Source organism: Ovis aries, chromosome 3, assembly GCF_016772045.2.
Source record: "Ovis aries strain OAR_USU_Benz2616 breed Rambouillet chromosome 3, ARS-UI_Ramb_v3.0, whole genome shotgun sequence".
Lineage (NCBI taxonomy): Eukaryota > Metazoa > Chordata > Mammalia > Artiodactyla > Bovidae > Ovis > Ovis aries.
Window position 1 is genome coordinate 185686951 of NC_056056.1, and position 19006 is coordinate 185705956.

At 39.3% G+C, this 19006-nt stretch overlaps 1 protein-coding gene across 1 annotated transcript in view; it reads left to right on the forward strand.

Moving 5' to 3' along the window:
* Positions 1 to 19006, forward strand: part of OVCH1 (ovochymase 1) — an 89825-nt gene that overhangs the window by 15469 nt on the left and 55350 nt on the right. The window contains exons 8-12 of the mRNA XM_042247329.2: positions 3378 to 3452; positions 4869 to 5049; positions 11050 to 11122; positions 11768 to 11963; positions 18829 to 18983. Of these exons, the coding sequence (XP_042103263.1) occupies positions 3378 to 3452; positions 4869 to 5049; positions 11050 to 11122; positions 11768 to 11963; positions 18829 to 18983 (680 nt within the window). The remainder of the gene's footprint in view (positions 1 to 3377; positions 3453 to 4868; positions 5050 to 11049; positions 11123 to 11767; positions 11964 to 18828; positions 18984 to 19006) is intronic.

The window sequence follows — 19006 nt, forward strand, 5'->3', positions numbered from 1 at the left end:
TTCAGCTTTCTTTATAGTCCAAATCTCACATCCAAACAGGACTACTGGAAACACCATAGCTTTGACTAGATGGACCTCTGTTTTTTAACGTGCTGTCTAGGCTGGTCATAGCTCTTCTTCCAAGGAGCAACTGTCTTAATTTCATGGCTGCAATCACTGTCTGCAGTGATTTTGAAGCCCTCCAAAATAAAGTCGCCTCAATTCAAAAATGAAGTGGTGGGACCATATGCCATGATCTTTGTTTTCTGAATGTTGAGTTTTAAGCCAGGTTATTCACTCTCTTCTTTCACCTTCATTAAGAGGCTTTTTAGTTCCTCTTCACTTTCTGCCATAAGGGTGGTGTCATCTGCATATCTGAGGTTATTGATATTTCTCCCAGCAATCTTGATTCCAGCTTGTGCTTCATCCAGCCCAGAATTTTGCGTGATGTACTCTGCATATAAGTTAAATAAGCAGGGTGACAATATACAGCCTTGATGTGCTCCTTTTCCTATTTGGAACCAGTCTGTTCCATGTTCAGTTCTAACTGTTGCTTCTTGACCTGCATACAGATTTATCAGGAGGCAGGTTAGGTGGTATGGTATTCCCATCTCTTTAAGACTTTTCCACAGTTTGTTGTGATCTACACAATGAAAGGGTTTGGCATAGTCAATAAAGCAGAAGTAGATATTTTTCTGGAACTCTTGCTTTTTTTATGATCCAGCAGATGTTAGCAATTTGATCTCTCATTCCTCTGCCTTTTCTAAATCCACCTTGAACATCTGAAATTTCACAGTTCACGTACTGTTGAAGCCTAGCTTGGAGAATTTTGAGCATTACTTTGCTAATGTGTGAGATGAGTGCAATTGTGTAGTAGTTTGAGCATTCTTTGGCATTGCCTTTCTGTTGGATTGGAATGAATATTGACCTTTTCCAGTCCTGTGGCCACTCCTGGGTTTTCCATTATTGCTGACATATTGAGTGCAGCACTCTCACAGCATCATCTTTTAGAATTTGAAACATTTTAGCTGGAATTCCATCACCTGCATTAGCTTTGTGGTGATGCTTCCTTAGGCCCACTTGACTTCACATCCCAGAATGTCTGGCTTTAAGTGAGTGATCACACCATCATGGTTATCTGGGTCATGAAGATATATTTTTGATAGTTCTGCTGTGTTGTTTTTTGCCCCCTGTTTTTAATATCTTCTGCTTCTGTTAGGTCCATACCATTTCTGTCCTTTATTGTGCCCATCTTTGCATGAAATGTTCCCTTGGTATCTCCAACTTTTTTGAAGAGATCTCTAGTCTTTGCCACTCTATTGTTTTCCCTATATTTCTTTTCATTCATTGCTGAGGAAGACTTTCTTATCTCTCCTCACTATTCTTTGGAACTCTGCATTCAAATGGGTATATATTTCCTTTTCCCCTTTGCCTTTAGCTTCTCTTTTATCCTCAGCTATTTGTGAGGCCTTCTCAGACAAACATTTTGTCTTTTTGCATTTCTTTTTCTTGGAGATAGTCTTGATCACTGCCTCCTGTAGAATGTCACGAACCTCTGTCCATAGGTCTTCAGGCACTCTGTCTATCAGATCTAATCCCTTGAATCTATTTGTCACTTCCACTGTATAATCATAAGGGATTTGATTTAGGTCATACCTGAATGGTCTTGTGGTTTTCCCTACTTTCTTCAATTTAATCTGAATTTTTCAATAATGAGTTCACGAGCCACAGTCAGCTCCTGGTCTTATTTTTGCTGACTGTATAGAGCTCCTCCATCTTCGGCTGCAAAGAATATAATCAATCTGATATCAGTATTGACCATCTGGTGATGTCCATGTGTAGAGTCACCTCTTGTGTTGTTGGAAGAGGGTGTTTGCTATAACCAGTGTGTTCTTTTGGCAAAACTCTGTTAGCCTTTATCCTGCTTCATTTTGTACTCCAAGGCCAAACTTGCTGTTACTCCAGATGTCTCTTGACTTCCTACTTTTGCATTCCAGTCCTCTATGATGAAAAGGACATCTTTTTTGAGTTAGTTCTAGAAAGTCTTGTAGGTTTTCATAGAACCATTCAACGTCACCTTTTTATTACTGGTTGGGGCATAGAGTTGGATTACTGTGATTTGAATGATTTTCCTTGGAAACAAGCAGAGATTATTCTGTCGTTTTTGAGATTGCACCCAAGAACTGCATTTTGGACTCTTTTGTTGACTATGAGGGCTGCTCCATTTCTTCTAAGGGATTCTTGCCCACAGTAGTAGATATAATGGCCATCTGAGTTAAATTCACCCATTCCAGTCCATTTTAGTTCACAGATTCCCAAAATGTCTGTGTTCACTCTTGCCATCTCCTGTTTGACCACTTCCAATTTACCCTGATTCATGGACCTTACATTCCAGGTTCCTATGTAATCTTGTTCTTTACAGCATTGGAGTTTACTTCCATCACCAGTCACATAGGATGTCTAGTTAATATTTATTGATTATTTACCCTGTACCAGGTATGAACTAATCACTTCACATGTAGTATTACTTTATTCCTCAGTACAAACTGAAAAGGTTTGTATACTGTTCTGCTTTTCACAGATGAGGGAATAGAGGCTTAGAGGAGTTAAGTAACTTTCCCAAAGATGCATAGCTGGCAAGAGGTAGAGCCAAAGTTCAAACCTTAGCAGTAACATAGAAATGGCAATCGAGGTTAGGGGTAAACTCACTTTCAAGGAGAGTGTGAGCAAGTTATTGTAAGAATTTATTCTGACCTTGCTTGATTAGTTATGTTTTATGGGAGGAGGTATATGAAGAAAATTTCCAGCATGATTTTCAAGATTCTAGCTTGAGTGGCTGGATGGCTGGTAGAGTCATTAAATGATACAGGGAAGCATTGCAAGACCATCTTGACTGTTAAAATCAATGGATTCTGTTTGAGATACCCAGACTTTTATGAGATTGTGAGAGATCAAGATGGACATATCCAGCAGTCCTAGAATTTGTAGTTCTAGATCTAGTCTAGATCTAGAATCCAGGAAGGAGATTTAGATTGAAGAGAGACATTTGGAAGTCATATATATGTAAATGAATACAAATAAAGCTATGTACAGTACTTTCATGGAATGTTTTTCAGACTAAATAATAGACCCTGAAAAAAAGACTGAGATTGGGAAGAGATGACCATAGATATATATAGTTTTTAAAAAAGAGTAATGTCATGAGGCCAAAGAAGGAGGTAATGCTTAGAAGACAATAGGAATATTAAAAGGTATACCACCAAATTACATGTATGGCATCTGGCATTTAGCATTTGAAAGATCAACTTAAGAGTGGTTTTATGATTGACCAGCATAAGCAAGTGACTCAGCTAGTTTAGGCTACTGTAAATACTTTCAATTATCTTTTTTCTCTACAGACTCTTTAAACAAAATTGGATCAACATCATTTCCCAAAACCAATCCTATATCTTCTGCAAAAGTTATTCCATATGGTGAGTTGATAGCCATGTGATTATGATCTATTTAATCTTCTTTCTTCTGTAACTAGCTATCTATTTTCAAAAGTCTCATCTTACATTGATAATACTTTGCAGTGAGGAAGAATGGGTTTTATATTTAGGCTCATGAAATTTTTAGAATTCTGTTTGGGTTTTTGCATGGACCCCATAAACAGAGGGAAGAAGAATTAAGCTTTAAAATAGGAAGAAAGAGGTACAGAGAGCAATCTTTTTTCTTCATCTATTCATATGCAAATTTTATATTTAAAATATCTTTCCAGATTCTGTAATATGATTTTGCATTTAGGGGCAAAGGGAGAAAGCAAAGTTTTTTGGGTTTGTTTTTTAACACACTTTTAATTTTTAATTTCATTATAACCTTAAGTGTTATGTTAAATATTATGATCTTTCATTGCTCTGTATGCATGTATTATATATATTATAGTTGATGATTTGTAATAGAAAGTTTCATAGGGAGCTGTAAAGAAGGAAAGATGTCTACTTCTTGAAGGGGAGTCAGAGAAGGCTTCATGGGGAAGACAGTATTTGATCTGAGTCACAGCAGTATTCTAGACAAGAGAATGGCATTTGGATGTCTAGGCAAATTTGGCATGTCTGGGGATTGGTAAATGGTTTCAAACAATGAGAAAGAGACATAAAATAAGAACATATAATAAAGAACTGCATACCCTTTGCTAACAAACAGAATTTTCCTACTAGAATGTAAGTTCCACGAGGGCCAGGATTTTTGTCTGTTCCATTCTCTGATACATCACCAATGTCTAGAGCAGTGCCTGATAACACCAAGTACTAATTAAGTATTTGTTAAATGAATGAATAAATACAATTCTGTAGTTATTGTTGTTCTGTTACTAAGTCATATCTGACTCTTTGCAACCCCATGGACTGTAGCCCACCAGGCTCCTCTCTCCATGGGTTTTCCATGGAATACTGGAATGGGTTTCCATTTCCTTCTCCAGGGGATCTTCCTGCATTAGCAGGTGGATTCTTTACCACTGAACCACTAGGCTGATAATTCTGTAGGCCAGTACCTATGAAACCTGACTGGTTAGCAGAGTCACCTAGGCAAGCTTTTAAAATCAGATTCTTCAGAGATGGGTCTTAGGAATCTGCATCTTCTTGAAACTCATCTGTGTTTGGGAATTGCTACTGTTGACTAGTTGTAAAGTTGTTGTGAAGTCACTCAGTTGTGTCCGGCTCTTTGTGACCCCATGGACTGTAGCCTACCAGGCTCCTCCATCCATGGAATTTTGTAGGCAAGAGTACTGGAGTGGGCTGCCATTTCCTTCTCCAATTTCCACTGTTGACTATGGCAAGACATACTGGGGAGGGGTGTGTTCTTAGTTATTTCAGTTGAATGGGTCATTGGTTTGATTTCCTTTGCTGTAGGTGTCTGTGGCATCCCTCCGTTTAGTCCCCAGTGGCTTTCTAGAAGAATTGCAGGAGGAGTAGAAGCCTGCCCCCACTGTTGGCCATGGCAGGTGGGTTTGAGGTTTCTCGGCAATCACCATTGTGGAGGTGCCATCATCAACTCGATTTGGATTCTGACTGCAGCGCATTGTGTGCACTCGTGAGTGAGGCTGATGGTATTTTATTAATGTATTTATGTACCATGTTGCTTGTTAAAGCTGAAACTCCAATTCCTTGGCCAGCTGATATGAAAAGCCAACTCACTGGAAAAGACCTTGATGCTGGGAAAGACTGAAGGCAAATGGAGAAGGGGGCAGCAGGGAATGAAATGGTGAGGTAGCATCACCAACTCAATAGACATGAATTTGAGCAAACTCTGGGAGATAGTGAAGGACCTAGGAGCCTGACTTGTTAACTGAACAACAATAATCATGTTGTTTGTTGTTTTAGTCACTAAGTCATGTCTGACTCTTTTGAGACCTCATGGACTATAGCCTGCCAGGTTCCTCTGTCCAAGGGATTTCCCAGACAAAAATACTAGAGTGGGTTGACATTTCCTTCTCCAGGGTATCTTCCAGGCCCAGGCCTCAAACCTGCATTGGCAGGTGGCTTCTTTACCACTGAGTTACCAGGGAAACCTTTTTTTGTAGCATACTTAGGACATAAATATAATTGTGTAACTCCTAAAACCATGCAGACTGATTCTAAAGCATGAATCTTCCCTTCAGTGTTTCTGACCCATGTCCATCTAGCCTCTTTTAAAACAAGGTCAGTGAAGAAAAGCAAATCAAATCTTGAAATTGTTCATCCCATTTAAGGCATCTTTGATTGTTATGTTGAGCTCAAGTCTGCTTCTCTATAGCAATAATTTATTAATCAAAGTTTACTGCAGTTCCAGAAAACAGGAACTCAATCTCTTTCTACCTGCATGTAATCATCCTTCCTAGACTTGAAGATCCCTCTCCCATTGCCCTTAACTTAATCTTTAGGCCGAATGCCTATATATATATATATATCAGTATCCTATGATAAATCATAGTGGAAAGGAATATTTTTTAAAATACATGTATATGTATAACTGAATCAACTTGCTGTACATCAGAAATTAACACTGTAAATCAACTATAGTAAGTAGTAAATTGTTGCTCAGTTGTGTCCGACTCTTTGCGATTCCATGGGCTGTAGGCTACTAGGCTTCTCTGTCCATGGGATTTTCCAAGCAAGAGTACCAGAGTGGGTTGCCATTTCCTTCTCCAGGGGATCTTCCTGACCCAGGGATCAACCCAGGTCTCCTGCTTTGCAGGCAGACGCTTTACCCTCTGAGCCATCAGGGAAGCCCAAAATAAACATATACTCCCCAAATGATTCCAATGTACAGTCAAAGTCCAGAACCACACCCTGTCCATGAGTCCATCTTGACCCTTTCTTGCTTGTCCCCAATGAGCCCACCCCTCTTCTCAAACATGCTGTGCTTGTTCCTGTCTCGAGGTCTGTGTAGTCATTCCCTCTGTCATTTGGAACACCAAGGTACATTTAGTTGTCCTGTTTCCTTAGGCTCCTCTTGGCTCTGAGTCTCACAGACCTTGTTTTTAACGGTCTTGACGGTATTTAGGAGTTACTCATCTGGTATTTTGTAGAAGGTACCTCAGTTTGAGTTCATCAGATATTTTTCTCATGGTTTTTCTGGGACTCCACAGGAAATCCATAAAGGTAACATGTCCATGACATGTCCATTTCATCACATCATTTGAAGGGTACATGCTACCAGCATGATTTCTCACTGATGATGTTAACCTGGTATTTGCCAGGTGTCTCCACTGTTAAGTCCCATCTTCCTCCCATTCTTACCTATTCTTTGCAAGCAAGTGGCTAAGGGTAGCCCACACTCAAGCAGTTGGGCATTAAGCTCTATCATCTTGAGTGCAGAGTTTTCTGCATAAATTAAAGTTATTCCATAGGGGAGATTTGCCTCTTCTCTTACTTTTGTTGGGGCTTCCCTGGTAGCTCAGTTGGTAAAAAAAAAAATCCGCCTGAATTGCAGGAGACCCCAGTTCAATTTCTGGGTCGGGAAGATCTGCTGGAGAAGGGATAGGCTACCCACTCCAGTATTCTTGGGCTTCCCTGGTGGCTCAGCTGGTAAAGAATCCACCTGCAGTTGGGGGACCTAGGTGTGATCCCTGGGTTGGGAAGTTCCCCTGGAGAAGGGAAAGGCTACCCACTCCAGTATTCTGGCCTGGAGAATTCCATGGAATAGATAGTCTATGGGGTTGCAAAGAGTCAGACACTACTGAGCAACTTTCACTTTCCTTTTACATATTAAATTGTATATTAAACCAATATGGGCTGGAGGACATTTATTTTTTTGTAAATACTACATATTTATTTTGTTGCTTGAATTGCTCCAGCTTTGATCCCTATGTGTTCTTTCAGGGTGAGTATTCCAGTTTTGACCACTGTGAGTTCTTGTTTTTTTGATATGCCACCATCCTTTTGGGACAAAGATGCTCCAAATTCATCCTATGTACCCCTCTCAGTCTTAGAAGCAGCCATTTCTCCCATAAGCCGCATGAGAAGTTAAAATCTGGTGCTGAGCATCTCAGTTGCTACCAGGGTGGTGTTATTGCTTATAGCCCCTCTTAGCTAACAGAGCTAGAAAATGTAAGTAGGCATACTAACTCACTTACATAAACCTATTTTTCTGACTTAATGTACCTATATTAAGGTAAACATGAGATCACACAGATATTTCCAGCTCAACCACATGGGTCATTCTAGCACCCCGTGGCTGTTGGAGAAATTCATTTTATAAGAATTCTATCAAAGTGCATTTTTATGTACCATGGAAAAGCCTCAATCACAGCTGACTAATTAATGAAAATTAAAGTATTGGAGAAACCAGCTATTAGTACTGATGCCAGAGGCGCAGAAGAAGCTTTGTCAGACTCCCTTGTCAAATAGTTTATTCTCGAATTTATGTCATAGACTATGATTCCTTGCCGCAAGATATAGACCGCACCAAACCATTCTTTACAAGGTGAGATATTCAACTTGATGAGTCAACTGAGATTAATAAACACAGTCAGCTATAAATGTTTGTGAGCCATTTAAGTTAACCACAAAAAGATTTGTATGTAATTTTAGTGACCCTTCTTGTTTTCTTTGTAAAATTTTGCTAAAGTAGTAGTATTGCTTGTTTTTAAAAAGGCAGTTCAAATAAAGTTATCAAGTAAAATCTAAACTACCCCCTCCATTTCTCTAATCCATTCCTCCTCTCTAGAAGTAATCAACATTCAGAATGTTTTAATTATCTGATTTTACATTAATGTTTATACATAAATATTTTATGTTGTGTTTTATAATTTTTACACAAAACGTGCCTTATACTTATATTGATGTGGAAAAGGTTACCTCATTTTTTCTTTAACTTTTATAGTTGTCTCATTTACTTGACCAGAGAAATATCTTTTTTTGAAGTTGGAACTGTGTATATCTTTACCCAGAAGCTTTGGGATGCTAGTGTAAAGAATTAGTATGTTCACTCATGCCTTGCCATTGGGTATCCTTCAGCTGATTCCTTCAAGAACTTGCTTCTCCTTGTCTCATCCTTATCAATCTTATGGACATCCAGGGCTCCAGCCTCCATTGAAAGGGAGTACCCAAATCCATTGGGAAGGCAAGTTTACTGCATGGAATGAGCCAGTTGGGGAAATGTACAAAATCTGGGAGCTGAGATAGACATCATTTTTGCTAAAGGTCACCATGTGCCAGGCTGGCTAACATTGCTACAAAAGGTGATAAGGACAGCTGACAGCAACATTGTACTACATCCCATATGCTACCATCTCTAGCACTGGTTACCCTTAGTATTAGCCTAGCAAATACCAAAATTTTCTGGAAGGTTTCTGACTTAAAGTCTGGTGTGGAGCCAGAGAATCTGTATTTCTAACAAGTTGCTGAGTACTGTTGTTCTATTTTTAGGGAAAACCTGGCATGTTCTCCTTTTGTTGACTCCACACTCTTCTTCACGCTCATGTGGGATTTTAGGTCCTAATGTATAGCACAGGGAACTCTTCTCAATGTTATGTGGCAGCCTGGATAGGAGGAGAGTTTGGAGGAGAATGACTGGATGCATGTGTATTTGAGTCACTTTGCTGTCCACCTGAAACTCTCGCAACACTGTTTATCGACTATACTCCGATATAAAATAAAAAGTTTAAAAAATAAACTTAATTTAGGGGAATAAACTCACTTTGCAGCTGTACATTGGAATCTGTCTCAAACCTAAATCAGTGGTTTTTTTCCAGTTTCAGCCACCTTCTTTATTTTCTTAGAAGCTGTCTTTTAAAATATTTATTTATTTGGGGTTCTCAGGTGGTGCTAGTGTTAAAGAACCCACTTACCAATGCAGGAGATGTAAGAGATGTGAGATGTGTGGGTTCCATCCTTGGGTTGGGAAGATCCCCTGAAGGAAGGCATAGTTACCCACTCCAGTATTCTTGCCTGGAGAATCCCATGGACAGAAGAGTCTGGCAGGGTATGGTCCATGGGGTCACAAGAGCCGGATATCACTGAAGCAACTTAGCCCACCTGCATGCATTTATTTCTTTATCCATGTGTTTTTGGTTGTGCTGTATCTTCTTTGCTATGTGGGCTTTTCTCTAGTTGTGGCAAGCAGGAGTTACTTTTCATTGCAGTATGTGGACTCCTCATTGCAGAGGCTTCTCTTGTTGCCAAGCTCAGGCTATAGGGCTCTCAGGCTTCAGGAGCTGTGGCTCCCAGGCTCTAGAGCGCAGGCTCCATAGTTGGGGCACTTGGGCTTAGTTGCTCCACAGCATGTGAGATCTTCTTGGACTATGGATGGAAACCAAGTTCCATCTACCAACAGGTGGATCATTTACCACTGAGCCACCAGAGAAGCCCTTTCTAGGGTTAACCAGTTCTTGTTTTTCTGTTTGCAGCTTCCTTCCAAAACATAGATAAGAACAGTTGGTTTCCATCCAAGGGAGGGGCAGGAGTATGATTCTAGGGCAGCAGCCTTGGTAACAGCTTTAATAAATAAGTTTCTTTACTACCGAGTAATGATTTAGAGAATGACTTTGAAAATAAAGTTGATCCTTCCATTAGAGTACATGACAGATAATAACAGTGATAATGGCTACCACTATGGACTCATTACTATCTCCCGTATACTTGCCAGGCACTTTACTTGAGTCGGCTCCCTTAATAAAGGCACACTGAAACACATCAGTGAGTCAGACTCATCATGCAAGGAACTGAAATGAGCATGGTTATGATTAGAGAGAAGATGCCTACCTGTATGAAGAAACTTCTTTGACTAAGTGTATTGAAAAACTACTTCCATAACTTTATTTTTACTGAAGAAACAGTTTTGAAAAATGAAGAATCACTGCCAGTATATTTGTGGCAATCGAGGGACTCTTTCCTTGGATATTTTTTCAGCTGGAGATCTTGATGTGGCAAATTAATGGATCAAATTCTTAAACTTTTTTTGAAGTTTATTAAATGTGTACAAAACATTAGCATGGTTAGAGGAATTTATACAAAGCAAACAACCATGTAACTAGCACCCAGACCAAGAAAGGAAATGGTGCCAATACCTAGGGGTCCCCTTATGCCTTCTCCCCTTTCAAAGTAGTCAGTGTCCTAATCTCTGATATCAGATGTGAATTTTACCTATTAAGGAATTGATAAATAAGCCTTCATTTCATAAATTCTGATTATTTTATAAAAGATAATTTTAAAGATATACTCTTATAACATAGTATTTGAATATTTTTAACAGTAAAGCATAGACCTCATTAGAAATGTAATTTTCTTCATGTATTCCTAATGTCACTATGAACTTAAAATAAGCTCTAGGTTTTTTTCCTCCTCAACTTAAAAATAAACTGGTGATATTTGATAAATGCTCCAAAAACATTTTATGGACAAAAGAAGAGGGCAAGATAGACAACTAGGAACTTGTCCTCAGATAGATCAGAAGGCATGGTTCAGGTTCCCTAATTACACGAAGATTCCAGACAAGGTAGTGGGTGGATCCTGGCTGGACTGAACAGTGGATGTTGGTAGGACCAGATAGTGTTAGACCAAATGGTGAAAAATGTGTTTTCATATCAAACTTTTGTTGTTCTTCCTTCAGGAAAAATAATCCACTCTTCTGGACCATTGTTGCTGGAGACCATGATAGAACCTTGAAGGAATCAACTGAGCAGGTGAGAAATGTTTTAAAGGTCATTCTGCCTATTCTCTAAATTGTCACATGCCAGGGAATACATTTGGGCTTCCCCTTGTGGCTCAGCTGGTAAGGAATCCGCCTGCAATTCAGGAGACCTGGGTTCAATCCCTGGATTGGGAAGATGGCCTGGAGATGGGAAAGGCTACCCACTGCTGTATTCAGGCCTGGAGAATTCCATGGACTGTATAGTCCATGAGGTCGCAAAGAGTCAGACATGACTGAGCGACTTTCACTTTCAGGGAATACATTTATCTAAAACATGAGATTAGTTATTAATCTCCTAATGCCCTCTTACACTTATCATTTATACCAACATTTAAAGATAGAATTTGAGATCACATTTAACCTAAGAATTAGGGGAAGTGAGTCAGGAAGTCCAAACTGAGGTCCATGTACACAGGTCCACAGTGTCTAATTTTTCCAGGACCACCATTCCTCAGAAAGTGCTTCATGGATTCCTGCAAATTATTAACAAAGATTCCCTTTTAAATTTAGTACAAAGTCACCTTCATTGGGCGACATGTGGAAATGCAGAGATTTAGGATTATTTTGGACCAGTATACAAGGAAGTTGTTTGAATCATTGACTCTGCCTTGTAATTTCTTGCGTGCTCATGATGCAGGTGAGAAGGGCAAAGCACATCGTGATGCATGAGGACTTCGACACACTGAGCTATGACTCTGACATCGCCCTGATACAACTGAGCTCTGCCCTAGAATTCAACTCAGTGGTGAGGCCAATATGTCTTCCACACAGCTTGGAGCCTCTGTTTTCTTCTGAGATTTGTGTTGTGACTGGCTGGGGAAGTGTTAGTAAAGGTAAACCTTTTACTTTTGCATAAACGTCACTACTGATTGACAGTTTTGAGAATATGTCATGGAAACGATATCAAACGGTATCTGCTTACCCCTTCTTCCTTCTGAAAGATAGGAACCATGGTTTATTTAACTGTAATAGTTCATCAGAGTAGAGAATGAGCTATTTTATAATTTTTCCATCAGGATGCCTTAATCATAGGTAGGCTAGATCTGTGAAAGGACAAATAGAAGTATCTTCTCCCTTGTAGGCCATATGGTCTCTGTCACAGCTATTCAAATCTGCTGTTGTACCACAAAGCAGCCTTAAACAATATGTTACAGAATGGATGTGGCTGGGTTCCAATGGAATTTCTCCATGAAATTGAAATTTTATGCAATAATCTTATCACAAAATGTTATTCTTTTTTTGGATTATCTTTTCAACCATTTAAAAATGTACAAACCATAATTAATTCATGGATTGTAATAAATAGACTCAGAGTTGGTATTGGGAGCTGGTAGTAGGGGCTGACATGGAATTGGCCTGCGGACTGAAATCTGATGAGGCCTGGGCTAGATTCTATAGTTCTTAAAGCCATAATGAAATATCAAAAGACCTGAATGAGTTGATGTTGTCCTGCTTCTTTGCACTGTATAAAGTTATTTTCTCTTATATTTTCCTTCTGTCTATATGTCATTTAAACTCTGTAAGCTTGTAGATGCAGAAGACAAATTTATGGTTACCAAAGAGGTAAGGGGAAGAGAGGGATAAATTAGGAGTTTGGGATTAACATGTACATACTACTATATATAAAATAGATAAGCAACAATGTCCTACTGTATAGCATAGGGAACTATATTCAATATCTTATAATAATCTGTAATGGAAAAGAATCTGAAAAAAAGTATATATGAGTGTGTGTATACGTAAAACTGAATCACTTTGCTATATAGCAGAAGCTAACACAACTATGTAAATTAAATATTGTTGCTATCGTTCAGTTGCTAAGTTATTTCTGACTCTTTGCACCCACATGGAATGCGGCACACCAGGCTCCTCTGTCCTCCACTATCTCTTGGACTTTGCTCAAATTCATATCCACTGAGTCAGTAATGCTCTCTAACCATCTCATCTTCTGCATCCTCCTTCTCCTTTTGCTTTCAATCTCTCCCAGCATCAGGATCTTTTCCAATGAGCCAGCTCTTCGTATCAGGTGGCCAAAGTATCGGAGCTTAAGCTTCAGCACCAGTCCTTCCAAAGAATACTCAAGGCTGATTTCCTTTAGGATTGACTAGTTTGATCTCTTTGCAGTCCAAGGGACTCTCAAAAGTCTTCTCCAGCATCACAGTTTGAAAGCATCAGTTCTTCTCTGTTCAGCCTTCTTTATGTTCCAACTCTCACATCCATACATGACTACTGGAAAAACCATAGCTTTGACTAGATGGAACGTTGTCAGCAAAGTCATGTCTCCACTTTTTATTATGCTGTCTAGATTTGTTATAACTTTTCTTCCAAGGAATAGATGTCTTTTCATTTCATGGCTGCAGTCACTGTCTGCAGTGATTTTGGAGCCCAGGAAAATAAAATCTCCCACTGTTTCCAGTTTTTCCCATCTATTTACCATGAAGTGATGGGACCAGATGCCATGATCTTAGTTTTCTTGAATGTTGATTTTTAAGCCAGCTTTTTCACTCTTCTCTTTCACCCTCATCAAGAGGCTCTTTAGTTCCTTATCACTTTCTGCCATTAAAGTGGTGTCATCTGTATATCAGAGATTGTTGATATTTCTCCCAGCAGTCTTGATTCCAGCTTGTGATTCAGCCAGCCTGGCATCTCCCATGATGTACTCTGCATAGAAGTTAAATAAGCAAGGTAACAATATATGGTCTTGTCATACTCCTTACACAATTTCAAAACAGCGGGCTGCCGTCTATGGGGTCGCACGGAGTCGGACACGACTGAAGCGACTCAGCAGCAGCAGCAGCAGCAGTTGTTCCATGTCTGGTTCTAACTATTGCTTCTCGTCCTGCATACAGGTCTCTCAGGTGATAGGTAAGGTGGTTTGGTATTCCCATCTCTTTAAGATATGCACAGTTTGCTGTGATCCGCACAGTCAAAGGCCCTTTAGCATAGTCAGTGAAGCAGAAGTAGATGTTTTCCTGGAATTCCCTTGCTTTCTTTATGATCCAACGAATGCTGGCAATTTGATCTCTGGTTCCTCTGCCTCTTTGAAACCCAGCTTGTACACCTGGAAGTTCTCAGTTCACATGCTGCTGAAGCCTAGCTATAGAAGGATCTTGAGCATAACCTTGCTAGCATGTGAAATGAGCTCAACTGCACAATAGTTTAAACATTCTTTGGCATTGCCCTTCATTGGAGTTGAAATAAAAACTGACATTTTCCAGTCTTGTGGCCACTCCTGAGTTTTCCAAATTTGCTAACATATTGAGTACAACACTTTAACAGCATCATCTTTTAGGATTTGAAATAGCTTAGCTGGAATTCTGTCACCTCCACTAGATTTTTTTGTTTTGGTTTGGTTTTATTTATTTATTTTTTTTTTTGTAGAAATGCTTCTAAGGCCCACTTGACTTCACACTTCAGTATGTCCATGTGTGGTGAGTATGTAGTGAGTGACCACACCATCATAGTTATCTGGGTCATTAAGACCTTTTTTTGCATAGTTCTTCTATGGATTCTTGCACATCTTCTTGATCTCTTCTGCTTCTGTTAGGTCCTTACTGTTTCTGACCTTTATTATGCCCATCGTTGCATAAAGTGTTGCCTCAATATCTCCACTTTTCTTGAAGAAATCTCTAGTCTTTCCCATTCTGTTGTTTTCCTCTAATTCTTTGCATTGTTCATTTAAGAAGGCCTTTTTATCCCTCATTACTATTCTCTAGAACTCTGCTTTCATTTCAGGATATATTTTTCCCTTTCTCTCTTGCCCTTCACTTATCTTCTTTCCTTAAAAATTTGTAAAGCCTCCTGAGACAACCACTTTGCCTTTTTGTATTTCTTTTTTGAGGGGATGGTTTTGATCACTGCCTCCTGTACAATGCTATGAACCTCCATCCATAATTTTTTATGCTCTCTGCCTACCAGATCTAGTCCCTTGAATCTATTTATCCCCTCCACAGTATAATCAGAAGAGATTTTATTTAGGTCATACCTGAATGGCCTAGGGGTTTACCCTACTTTTTTCAGCTAGAGCCTGAATTTTGCAATAAGGAGCTGATAATCTGAGCCACAGTCAGCTCCAAGTCTTTTGCGGACTGTAGAGCTTCTCTATCTTCAGCTGCAAAGAATATAATCAATCTGATTTCAGTATTGACCGTCTGGTGATATCCATGTGTAGAGTTGTCTCTTGGGCTGTTGGAAAAGGGTGTTTCTATGACCAGCATGTTCCCTTGACAAAATTCTGTTAGCCTTTGTCCTTTTTCATTTTGTACTCCAAGGCCACACTTGCCTGTCATTCCAGGTATCTCTTGTCTTCCTACTTCTAATCCCCTACGATGAAAAGGACATTTTTTTTTTTGGTGTTGGTTCTAGAAGGTCTTGTAGGTCTTCACAGAACTTCATAGGTCAACTTCAATTTCTTCAGCATCAGTGGTTGGGCATAGTCTTAGATTACTGTGATGTTAAATGGTTTGCTTTGGAAATTAACCAAGAGCATTCTATCATTTGGGGATTGTACCCAAACCCTACATTTGTGATGCTTCTGTGGATTGTGAAGGCTACTTCATTTCTTCTAAGGGATTCTTGTCCACACTACTAGATATAATGGTCATCTGAATTAAATTTTCCCATTCCCTTCCATTTTACTTTACTAATTCCTAGGATATTAATGTTCAATCTTGCCATCTCCTGCTAGACCACATTCAGCATACCTTGATTCATTAACCTAACATTTCAGATTCCTGTGCAATATTCTTTACAGCATCGGACTTTACTTTCACCACCAGACACATCCACAACTGAGAGTTGTTTCCGCTTTAGCCCAGGCGCTTTGTTCTTTCTGGAGCTAATAGTAATTGTTCTCGGCTCTTCCCCGGTAGCATATTGGACACCTTCCAACCTGGGGGGCTTATCTTCCAGTGTCATATCTTTTTGCCTTTTCATACTGTCCATGGGGTTCTCTAGGCAACAGTAGTGGAGTGGGTTGCCATTTGCCCAAGCTCAACAAAGTTGTGATTCATGAAAAGGAAGTCAAATATACTTTAAACAAAACAGTGGCAAAGTCTGTGAGCTTGACAGAGAGGGGAATTAATCTTTGACCCTGTATAGCATTCATCTTCTCAGTTTACTGTGGTACCTGAAGCCAAACTGCATTTTTCTAAAATCTTTACAACTGCCATATGAGGAGATTTTATCCTCCTGTTTTGCAAATGAGGGGGTTATGGACCTGAAAGTTAAGTCATTTGCCAAGATTCCATGGCTAATAAATATCAAAAGGGAATTTAAATCAGTGTGGCTCAGCTGATAAACCTTGAATGGCTTTTTGTTACATTTAGAAACAATTTCCATCCCAAACTGAATGTTAAGAATGTTGCCGAAATATTTACTTTTGGGTAATAATAATAACACTTTTTCATTGAGAAAAAAAAGAATGAATCTGATCTTCTAGCGCAGCACTGAAGAATCTGCATGGGGCCTCCCAAACCTCTCCAGCATCCGTCCCTCCTTTGTCCCGTTGCTGGCTGACCTTCAGGCACTGTGTCTTCTTTCTCTCTCAAGCTCTGTACTTTGTTTCCTGGGCCTCAGAGCACTCCTATTTCAGTCTTCTCACAGCCTCTTCTCGTCACTCCATCCTAACTCAAATCTTCTCAGACCGCTTTCTTGCAGCAGGACTGTCCTTCTCCACTCACTTCATTGCCTGATTTTATCATCTCCTTGCACATAAAGGGACTTGACATTATTTTACAGACTCGTTTTCTATATCTCACCCCTTATAGCGGGAGCCTCTGGGAGGCAGATCTCTGCCTAATTTACTGCTCTCTCCCCCGGGGTCAATATCTACCTCGCATAGAGGAAACTAACTTTTTATGGACTGGCTGGCTTCAATGCCCTTGAGTAAATGCGCCTGTCCTCTAATTCCTTCAGCCTTCACCAACTCTGTGACCACCAGGTGACAGAGATAGTTAAAGTTTTACAAAAGGTGACTTCAGTCTTTCAGTCTCAGAGAGATAACAAGTTCTCCAATTTGAGACGTGATAATAAACAGCACTTTTAGGGGTCATCTCTGAAAAGAGGATTTTAAATATATTAATTAATTTTTGTATTAGGTTATTGCATTAGAAAAGTAAGATATAAGAGTCAGACCCGGGCTAATTCTTAGTTCTGTCCCATAGTTGCTGAAAGATCAAATCTTCAGAGTTCTGGCTTTTTCAGGTGTGAAATCAGTGTGACAGTCCACCTCACAATGTTGTGAGTATTAATAGCTTGGAGTAAAAAGCATAAATATTGTACATCTTGTGTTAGTTATGCAGTCATGTCCAACTCTTTGCAACCCCATGGACTAAATGGCCCACCAGGCTCCTCTGTCCATGCTGTCCATGAAATTCTCCAGGTAGTAATACTGGAGTAGGTAGCCATTCCGTTCTCCAGGGGATTTTCCAGACCCAAGGATTGAAACCAGGAATCCTGCCTTGCAGGCAGATTCTTTACCATCTAAACCACTAAATGTGAATTAATTTTTAATTAATGTTAATATAATTTTTAAAAATGTTTATTGGAGTATAGTTGCCTTACAATGTTTTTTTAGTTTCTGCTGTACTGGGAAGTGAATCAGCTATATGTATACATATTTGTTGTTGTTTAATCACTAAGTTTTATCCTACTCTTTGTGATCCCATAACTGTAGCCCTCCAGAGTCCTCTGTCCGTGAGATTTCCCAGGCGAGAATACTGGAGTGGGTCGCCAGCAAGAGGATTTTTCACCGCTGAGCCACCAAGGAAGCCCCATATGTATACATGAACCCCTTTTAAAAAAAAGTGTTTCCAGAAAGTTACAGAACTATCAAATACCAAACTTAGCTTTTTTAAATGAGTCATAAATCTAAAGTGATAGAATAAGTCATGCAGAACACATGTTAACATAGGCCTGCCTGAGGGTCAGGCCAGGGAAGAAATTCTTCAGTATTCATCATCAAAGTCATCTTAAATTGGAGTTGGAATTAGGCCCCAGTGATAATAAAGGAAAAAGAGAAACATGATTTTGGTTTATATTAGGAAGTCCTATAAATGTATTATTGTATAGTTATATTTACTATATATATATATATATATATAACTATATATTGTATAGTTATATTTACATAAAATATTTACAGTTGACCTTTGTACAATGTGGAGGTTAATTCAAGTATCATTTATAGTCAGCCTTCCATATCTGCAATCCTGCATCCATGGGTTCATCCAACCACAAGCTATGTAGTACTTCTGTATCTGCTATTGAAAACATATCCAAGTATAAGTGGACCTGTACAGCTCAAACCGGTGTTGTTCAAGGGTCAACTGTACATGTATAAGTATATAGTCATATATATTTATAATATGGACTATCTAACACCAAGTCATATATTCCTGAATTTCTCTTTCTGAATTCTTACATGTAGAAATCTTTGAAACACCAAGATTTAAATCAGAATTAAACTAGTAAAAAAAGTGCTTTTGGTCTTGTTCTCTTGCCGATGGATTTTCTTCCCCAAGATGCTGCATCTGGAAATAGATATTCTGCACAAAACACTGTGTTTGGATTCAAAATTCTGCATCAACTTAGGCAAAACCGAATGATGGTGTAGAGAAAGCTTAAACTTAAATATATTTCTTCAACATCACCTGTTGTTTACTTCACAATCAAGCTCTTTCTCAATCTACTTTTTAGATGGTGGTCTAGCAAGTCGCTTACAGCAGATTCAAGTGCCTGTGTTAGAAAGAGAGGTCTGCGAACACACTTACTATTCAGCCCATCCAGGAGGAATCTCAGAGAAGATGATCTGTGCTGGCTTTGCAGCATCTGGAGGGAAAGATGTGGGCCAGGTGAGAGGATCCCGATTTTGCCA